Genomic DNA, 9,957 nt, shown 5'->3' with positions numbered 1-9,957 from the left:
CAGTTTTATACCACTAAAACTGAATTTTTGCTGGCACAGCTTCTTTAGCTCCTGGGAGGTCTGGCATGCGTTATGCTGTCAAAAGTACAGTTTTGGGCAGTACGAGCCTCATGCACACACAGAGCACTTTGCCAGTACAGGATACTGGTATGCTCTGGGTGAGCCTAGCCTCAGCAGTGATGTTAAACAGAGGATTAACACAGGAGGCACATTCATTTCTTGGTGTCAATGCCAAGTCCTGGGTCTTACTGGTTTCTTTAGTAGTGGTAACACAGACCGAGTGCTGCATCACCACGACTTTCTTCTGCTTTTCATGGCAAAGGCATATACCAGCTCAAGTTAAAATAGCAACTTAACCAAGTGAAAAATCTCTCCTTCAGGAGTGCCCTGTATCGTCCAACACAGAACTGTTCTTTCTATAGCATGGTACTACAAAACAGATAACAAAGAGCTTCATTTCTCATAGTCTTCTGGGTTTTTCTCACATCTCTCACTAAATCAACACGGATGCTACAATGCCCAGTATCACACAAGAAGCACAGAATCACAGAATGCCTGCAGTTGGAAGGGACCTTTTAAAGGTCATCTAGTCCAACCTTCCCCCTGCCACCTGCAAAGAGCAGGGATGTCTTTAACTAGATTGTGTTGCTCAGGTTGCTGATCTAATCTGTCAGAGGACCTGATACCCAAGATGGAAACCCTTACTTAAGTACATCAGCTCTTTAGATAATGCACTAGGAAACCTGGCCTCAGAATAGGAGTCATAACGTGAAGAAACAAAGTTAATGTTTGGGAATCAAATTCCAAGTACCAGGGAGTGCAGGAGATGTAGACTCAAATCAGAAATCTCTCCCTATAGTATTTAATTGTAACGATGAAAACCAGCAAGAAAGTCTTGGGATCTGTGTCAGGATGTTCCTCCGGAGTTCCTCATCTGAAAAAACACCTGCTCTGATAAGAAGCCATTGCATAAAGAACTTTCTCTACCATCTCCTGCACTTCTGTGTTAGTGAATGAAGAAGTCACAGGCCTATTCTCGAGAGATCCATCAGACTCACTGCAAGATGGCCTCTCATTAGGATGCTCAGGTCATGGATTCTGTTTTGTCACAGGCGTAAGCTATGCTCATGGACGCTGAAATTGAGCTGCTGAGGGAACTTGTGGAAACATGGATGTCTATGGCCTGTAGGGTAATGAGAATTACAGTGGAGGAGAAAAGAACTGAGGCTGGTTTTCTGTACTTCAGGTCCTAAACACTACCTGTTTCTGTAAATTTGGGTCTTTTATCATGAGACAGCAACTAAGGTACTGTGTGAAGACTGCATTAATACATAACACATGATCAAGAAATCATAATGCTGAAGAGATTCATGTTAAACTAAAAGGTTTCTCTCCAAATGATGAGCTTCAATAATTTGAGGCTGGAAGGTCACTTGTTATTCTATCCTCTGAACAAGATACTGTAGATTAGCAATTACTTCTTCAAGATCATATGGCAGTGGCATATTACATCCATCATCTCTCCAGAAGGGGTGGCATTCTGGTTTCTGGTCTTCTGGCAGGTTCTCTGCTGCTTCTGACTGGCATCTGAAAAAGAAAGGTAAGCAGATGAACTGCTTAAGTAAAAGTGTATCAAGAAACTGAATACTCAGCAAGGATACATTTGTGCATTAATTTAAGGAGAAAGATGATACTAAACCAGAAGTACCACATCTGACCAAATGGATTGTTCATTTCCAGTCAAGTTGATTTCTGTTGTAGGCTTTGTATTTTCTATAGGGATTTCTCAAAAAGCCAATCACAGAGAAAACTCAGTTAGTGTACCTTTATATGGTGAATTATTTTTTCATTATCTCAGCTGTTATTTAAAGTATGTGATTAAACCATTATCAGATTTAAATGTTTGCCAGTTTTCCAATGTATTACTAGATTATTGAGAAAGATTAAACTGAATTTACTGCATTAAGGTCAGGGGGGATAGATTAAACAATATTAAAGAAGCCGGACTAGCTTTGTAGATTCTGGAGATTTACAAGTGTATCAACCTGCTTAGCTCTGAAAAAAGCAATATAAAAAGAGAAAATTCTATAAAGATAAATGGAAATGGAGGTTAATAACAACTTCCAATGATGAATAGGTGGGCAAAACTTCAATAAAATTAAATTAAGAGGTTAGTGTATGTTAGTCTCCAGAGAAAATGTTTAAATTACAGTGTTTTTTATTAAATGGATTATTCATCAATACCAGTGAAGTCTAATTATAATATTCAACTGAACTGCAGCCTGCAGAGAAAAGTTCTGTAAGTGGCAACCATCACCTCTTTCAAGATTAGGCTGTAATACAACATACTGCATCAAAAAAAATGGCCATAATTCAAGGAGGACTTTTCCCCCTTTGTCTTCCCCTCTCCTCAAACAGTTTGCATGTTGCTGATTAATTAATGTTTGCTATGAAAGAAGACAAAAGAAAAATGTTGAGAATTACTGTGATTTTGGTATATACTGCAGATCTACCGAGCTCTTCAAAGAGATAGCAAGCAAATTGTAGAAAGACACTTTTCTCTCTTATATGACATCTAAAAAAAAATTGTATTCTATAAAGCACACCATTGTTGCAGCAACTTTAAAGTTGTTTTAAACATATTTTGTGTCTTTTACCTCGGTAAAATTAATTCTGAAAACACTGACACATGCAACTTCCTTGTCTACGTGGCTGGACTTCTGGAAGAGACTGTTTCTAAATGAAAGATGTCTTCTTCTCTTGGGAATTATTAATGGCAGCATAATCCCCATGAGAAAACATACTTCAGCTTTACACCCATGTTGGTGTGTGGTTAATTGCAGCACCAGCATCCTGGGCACTCAATCCATCGTACATTACACTACAAGGACAGTATTAACACATAACATTCCAATATATCTTCAGCTCTCCACATCAGCCCCTGATAATAGCATCTGTTAACATGCACTAAGTACTATTATGTAACACATCACTTCATAAATAATAAGATTAGCCGACCTCAGGGCCCTGGGAAGAGTAATGTGTTTAAATGTTCTCATTATTTATTTAAAACAAGAATTAAAGGAACAGAAGCTACTTGTGACAATCCTCTTAGCATAAATATTAAACTGTTTGCATTGATAAGCTGCACTGTACAGAATAACAGAGGATTTGTTTTTCTGGCTGCTTTATAATAGTTGTGAGAGCAAAGGCAGTTTAGTGTACGAGTTCTGAGAGGTACTTAACTGATTGTGCCATCATGTTCTGAAGACAGTTCCCAAATTATATAAAGAAACAGGAGAAAATTAATATGCAGAGGAAGCTGAAACTAATTACAGCATAACTCTATAAGGCTTTCAAAATCTTGCTTGATTTTCTGTCTTGGCACAAAAGAATATGCTCAATTTGCTGGGTAGTATATGATACTCCAGCTCAAGCATTTCAGTCGAGATTACTGCAGATGACAAATCAGGAAGTTCAGCTAGTAAAATACTGCAGGCATGTTATCTGGTCTGCAAAACTCAACTTATAATAATAAACATTCTCTTTCACACACATCTTCCACTGACAACACAGTTTTCACTGAGAGGGAAAATGTACCAACTTCTAGCTTCCTCACCATTTCCGTGCCCTTTTTTTTAACCTTTCATGTGTCTTTTTGTGTTGTCCTCTCATGTGAATGATTGACTAGCTTTTGCCTCACATTTGGGGTCTGAGCACTTGTGTTGCTGTAAATGTGGCAGCAGTTCCAGTGATACCGTGGCCAGACAGCCCTGTTCTAGTTGTCACTTCCATTTCTTTCCTTTTCTCTATTTATTTGTTTTTACCAGCAGAGCCATCTCTGGAAGGTCATCTCACGACTAAGTGTGTGCCTTAACTTCCAGGCAGTCATACACTTGGGAAGTTTTAGCCGTATCACATTCCACGTGAAGAACTGGAAGAAGTGTGTCAGGCCCTCAAACTTCCTGTCTAAGCCTGATGACAGAAATTCATCAGTGTACTGCAGAAGTATAAAAAAGAGGAAAACAATGCTGTAATATCCCAAGTTCTGCAATCCCACAGCTCCTTGGTCCTTCTGACAGGATTTCTATTGCTTTCTTTTCAATTCCTAGCAGGAATAGCAGTGGACTTGACATTTTTTGAGTCACCTATTGTGACCAATCTCTGTCAGATTTGCTGATATCAAAATAGCTCACATTTACATTATAGGTAAAGATACAGGGCTGGGTTCCACACAGTCATCACTGCACTGCACATTTCATCAAGTCATTCACTTGAAGGGCATCCACAAGCTTGGATGCAGCCATCCAAGTCTGCTTTCTGACTCAGAGCTAGGGTGCAAGAACAATCCTTTGCAGATGAATGTATTTCTAGTGATTTTAGCACATTTCTGTAGAAGAAATTGTTCCTACAAGGTCATTAATTTAAGAGACCTAAAGATCCTGCAGAAGTAGGGCAATATTTTTAACTGAAGCAAACAATCAAAGGCACAGTGATTGCACAGATTTTAAATTCCTCTGTATCTGGGAAAAGACAGGTAATGTAAGTTAGCAATAACAACTCAGGACAAACAGAAATCCTGTCTTTTCCCAGACACTAAAAACCTCATGAGGCTCCATGTGGGAAATACTGTGAAAATCAAAGGACCACGGTAGTGGGAAAGTACCAAGTTTTTTAATATTGTAAGTGGATTAAAATGTCATATTTCAATTTAGAACTATTACTTGAATTAATAAAGTCAAACCTCCAAAAGAGAGTGGATCATATCTGTGCATACTGTATGCACAAAATGTGTACAGAGGGGAAATAACACATGCTCAGAGTTCCAGAACAGATGCCGAATCAAAAGGCATCTTTCATACCTTAGCTGCAGCAGAAGAACAGAGAAATTGCCTTGATCTATTTCAGAGCAATTTAGCTTCACCACCTTGATAATACATAGTCACCAACATAGTACAGAAAGGATGATTTGTCTAAAGATGTGCCAAATGCACAAAACTCAATGTTTCCTACCTTCTAGCTATAACAATCAAGACCTGTGCCAGTTACTGCTGTGGTACACATTCTTACTACGTCTTTCCCGTAAACTTCACAGATTTCTTTTATTCTCTCTTTTTTGGTCTATTTTTGCCAAATTAACTTTGTTCATTGGTATTTACCAAAACCTGAATAGTTATGTAAGCTGCACTGAGTCATGACAAAAACTTGTATGCCTGTGTGACAGTGTAAGACATTTTCCCTTGGAGGGTGGCTGACTTCAGTATAGGCAGGTGTATATTCACCAAGAGAGACAGCTGCCTGGTTATGGTCCCCTGGGCTGCACTGACATTTTGATGATCAGGGTGTCAGCTACATTAGAGGACACTGATCACGATGCTAAAATTAACCAAGCTAGCTAAAGTGTGTGTTAATTATGAGTATGCAAGCAGTCAATAAAAGGTTAATGCAAAAGTCAAAGGATAAATTTATTTCAGTATTGCATCACTCGACTGACTAAATGACTAACATTATGCTTTGTTTTTAATCGATATATTTTACAGTAATGTGTGAGCCATTGATTTGGAAAACAGTCTTCTTTCTAAGAGTTAAGTTTTGCAACTACTAAGCACAAGTATCAGGATACTCAAAACACTTTTTTCCCTTTTTTTTTTTCCCCCCAGGGCAGATACTTTGCTCTGTTGTCAGGAACAGGAATGCATATAAGCCAGGAGGTGGCCTCAGGTTCTGCTGATGAATGTGATTAATGCAAATAAGAATTATCACTTAGGAACCTAACTAAGGTATTGTGATTTAGGGTCTGTGGTGGGTTGAAATTCCACCCCCCCCACCCCCCCCCCCACTAGATTCTAGTGTATTGTTTGTCTACTCCACAGAAGCATAGTCAAATGAGATCAATAGGGGTAATTTTGTGGCTCAGACTGCACAGGCTTGTTAAGAGTGAGGAGATGGTATGAACAGTCCTGCTTCCTAGATGGTACTAATTTCACTGTCAGTGCTTGGCAATTCAAATGCCAGCAGAGATCATGTGGAAACCCACCAGGAAAGTCAAGGAATGTGTGTCTGGGCATCTTCCCCACAGACTGATACAGGCAGAAAGTGAGTATAGGATATTTGCCACACATGCTCAGAAGTACACACTCCTACATGCTTACTCCAGCACTTGGGTCACAAACACATTTATTAAACCCATACTGACTGGTTAGAACGGTCTAACACTGTGAACATGGCTGCTGTTCTGAGCAAGAGTAACAGCAGCAACTTCTCTAAACAGCATCTTCCATTCTTAAGATTCACAATGATTTTGTAAATGTGAATCTGATCAGTTCTGGGTTATTACTGTTTCAACAGAGAGCTCTCCAATATGAACACAAACCCTAACAGTACAGGTACCTGGTGCTTTGCTTGCAGGTTTGGATGTCTTCATATTTGTCCTTCAAACCTTCCCTCTGCCTGGAAATTATTATGTAAACTATGTGTAACTGCACTCCTCTAATCTCAGTGTTAGGATTACCCCATGTCATTTCAAGATGACAACCTTAGTTGCCAGAGCATATACAACAGAACACAGTGTCTTTTCAGCTCTCTGAATTGGTATGCAAAACACTGAGAAATTATGAACTCACATCCATGAGAATAATTACTCAGAGAAGTTAACCTTGATTTCTGCCTCTCCTCCCCCCCCACCTCAAAGAGTGAATCTCATTGACAGGTATGACAAATTTACTTCTGCTGCTGAATGCATCACATTTAAAACCTGATACCACTTAAGTCAAAGCTGAAACTTCCAGTGATTTAATTAAGACCAAGATTTCAATCCAAATGCTTTTCCAGGGACTATCCACAACAGACAAGAGCTAATAAGTGTAATAATGAAAACCATCCAAAAGAAAGTATGGAAGGAATGGAAGAGGCTGAATATAGTTTCTCAAAGTGAAATTTAGGATATATAGCAATGTGAAAGATGCTTTCTTCATATGGCTGTAAATACTTTGTTTTATCACCACATTTATTTTTGTCATGCCACCACTGGAATTTTGCAAGTTATTGAGTTCAATCTAAACATTAAACCAAGTAACCAATCAGAAAGCTGTCAAATTTAGAAAAGAGGATTTCTTTCCAGTTGTTTCATGCTTGTCCCTACTGTGAGAGCAGCACAAGTGACAACTTTCCATGTTTACTCTGCCTTTTAAGAACCAAAAACAAGAATTGACATCAATATTTGACTCTGCAAACCAGATTCAGAAGTACTGGTCCCAAACAGGCAGTGAAATGAAGTGGTCAGATGGAAAGAGAGCAGTGCTTCATTCATTTAAACATCTACTCCCCAGTGCATTCCCAAGGAGTCTGTCCCATTTACATTAAGTCACTGCTGATATTCTTTCATGTGCTGTAACTAGAGTGTGCCCAGCCATAAGTAATGGCTGAGACCAGGACTGCATTTTTAGAAGGGATAAAATGAATTTGTTTCCAGATAAGAAACTTGAAAAGAGAATGTCAGATTTAAGAAGGGATGGAGCCAATATCAGTTAAATTTTAAACCAAGAAAAAACCACAGCTGCACAAACTTGCAAGTACACATGCAGACAATGGCACATTAGAAAATCTTCCCTGTCTGCCTCTTTCAAAAGCTGATGGTGACCCATCACAGTATCACAGTATAACTAAGGTTGGAAGAGACCCCCAAGGATCATCGAGTCCAACCTGTCTCCACAGACCTCATAACTAGACCATGGCACCAAGTGTCACGTCCAATCTCCTCTTGAACACCTGTCACTGATGCATTTGGCCCTTACTACAGAGCCAAAGTTTACAGCTACTGCCTCTAAAGTCAGCCATGTCACTAGAAGTGAGAATGCTGCTAAAACATTCTGAGGTATCACTGGTAGGATAGCCTGAAAGCAGGTGTTATTTTGGTGTGTACTTCTACAGAGTGACTTTGCAATAGAGTCCATTTTCTAACGCTGTCCTACAGAGTGCATTTTGCTGTTCCACAGAAAGGCAGGAGAAACTCCTGATATACTGAAGAGGTTTAAGTGACAATGATACAAACTTGAAAATGCCATATTTCAATTATTACTCAAATTGTGTAAACATAAGAAAAGTACCTAAATTGTTAACATTCTCCAAATACTGAAATAACAGCAACCAAAGCCCTGGTGAAGTCCAACTGCAAAAAGATTTCAAGTGGTGCACCAAAGCATTTTGCATCTACTTGCAGAAATACATGAAAAACTCATAAACCTGTTTTTAAAGAATGTTTTGCTTTGCCTTACCTATAGAGAAACCAGAACAAATTTTCAATACTTTTTTGGCTATGGTATTAATTAAAATCTGTGAAAAATATAGTTCTGTCTTTCTTTCTAAACTATTTAGCTGACAAACTATGGGAAAGGATAAAGATGTGCTGCACATAACCTCCAGTAAAACAAAGCCCCAAAAGCCCAGCTCTGTGTGGAAAAAATGGAGGAAAAGAGGACAAGAAATTCCTTTCTGTGATACATTCATCACTACTGTGGGTGAATTAATAAACAGAATTCTGTCCAACAGATACTTTTGATGACCTTCATCAATGATATTCCTCACCATGTCCACCAACTCCACCCTGCAACGGGGAATACTAGTAGATGGCACTGAAGCAGCTGCAATGCCAAGGAGAAGAGTGTTGGCATGGGGTGCATGATGTAAATCTAACTTCACCAGACAGAGTTTTTCTTCTCCTTTGTGGCCTCTATCCAACAGATGTAGAAACTGGCCATGAGAAAAATCAGTGCACCTCCTATTCCCACAAGAGGAAGGCTGTGTGGGGCAGCCTCCATTCCATGTTTGTTTGATTTTTTAATTAAGAAACATCACTACTCTCCATAAAAGTGTAGGGAAATCCCCTAGAGAAACACTGAATAAATAACACAGCATTTGCTGAAAGATGAAGTTTAATCCAATTTAACCTGTAGGTCTACAAATTGTTCCATTTCAAGCCTGTTTCTCAGGTGCTTTATTTCCTGTTTTTAAAATAATACGTGTATAAGCAATCAATCCTGACTGTAGAAGAAGAACATTAATATATACTTATACACCCTCCCCACCTTCAAAATAGACAGCATTTAGGAGGAAATTTTCAGCACCACAGACATGGATTTAGTTATATACTTTTCATGATCAGCAATGGGATGCAAGCTATTCCCTCTGTGCTGAGAATATTTGGCTTCAACTTCAAATAATATAGAAATATATCAACCTCAATATAATTTATATTCTCTCAAAAGGAACCTAAAATGCTCTAAGCCTGTGCTGAGGAGTCTGATGTTCCAGTTCCCCCCTGTTGCACTGTATGATCGGCTGTTTTATTTCACTTGCAATCCTTGCTTTCCTGTGATTTTTTCAGACAAAGAAACAAAATGTCTGCTATATGCTGAGTATAAACACAGCTGACTTGTTTCCCCCAAAGTATTGATTTTATGCACTTTTAAAATAACTATTTTCATTCTGTTTGCATAATCAGCTGGGGCATTGTTCCTCTACATTTGCAGAAACACAGATGGAATTGCTGATTTGGAGCCTTTGGAGAGATTTTACTGTATTCTCTAGAATCTAAGCTTCTATTAAAATAAGGTTTCAAGCACTTCTGGTTGTGAAGATAGCCTGGACAATGTAAATTGATGCATGGTTATCTTGTTGAGTCCACAACCAGACAGACAGACGCAATAGCACCAAGGGAGCTGTGAACTTCCCCCACTTATTTTATTGGGTGTTTACTTGGGGCCAGATGCTCCCCTCTGTTGCGCAGAACAGTGTTAAATGACTGAGAAAAAGAGAGGGAAAGGAAACAGAAATAAAAACCAACAATGAGGAGAAAAGGAAATCTCCCCAGCCCACTTCCCAGGGGGGCTACCGATGCCCTCCCTTGCCAGTATCAGACTGCTGGAAGATCTGGGACCGAGCCATGCATATGGCACATTC

At 39.1% G+C, this 9,957-nt stretch overlaps 1 protein-coding gene across 1 annotated transcript in view; it reads right to left on the bottom strand.

Moving 5' to 3' along the window:
- Positions 1-1,006: 1,006 nt before the first annotated feature.
- The window catches only part of FTO (FTO alpha-ketoglutarate dependent dioxygenase), a 230,485-nt gene continuing 221,534 nt past the window's right edge, over positions 1,007-9,957 (bottom strand). The window contains exon 9 of the mRNA XM_054170174.1: positions 1,007-1,587. Within this exon, the coding sequence (XP_054026149.1) occupies positions 1,437-1,587 (151 nt within the window). The 3' untranslated portion in view covers positions 1,007-1,436. The remainder of the gene's footprint in view (positions 1,588-9,957) is intronic.

Source organism: Dryobates pubescens, chromosome 19 (genome assembly GCF_014839835.1).
Source record: "Dryobates pubescens isolate bDryPub1 chromosome 19, bDryPub1.pri, whole genome shotgun sequence".
Taxonomy (NCBI): domain Eukaryota; kingdom Metazoa; phylum Chordata; class Aves; order Piciformes; family Picidae; genus Dryobates; species Dryobates pubescens.
Note: the sequence above shows the minus strand (reverse complement) of the source record. Positions and strands in the feature narration are given on the sequence as shown.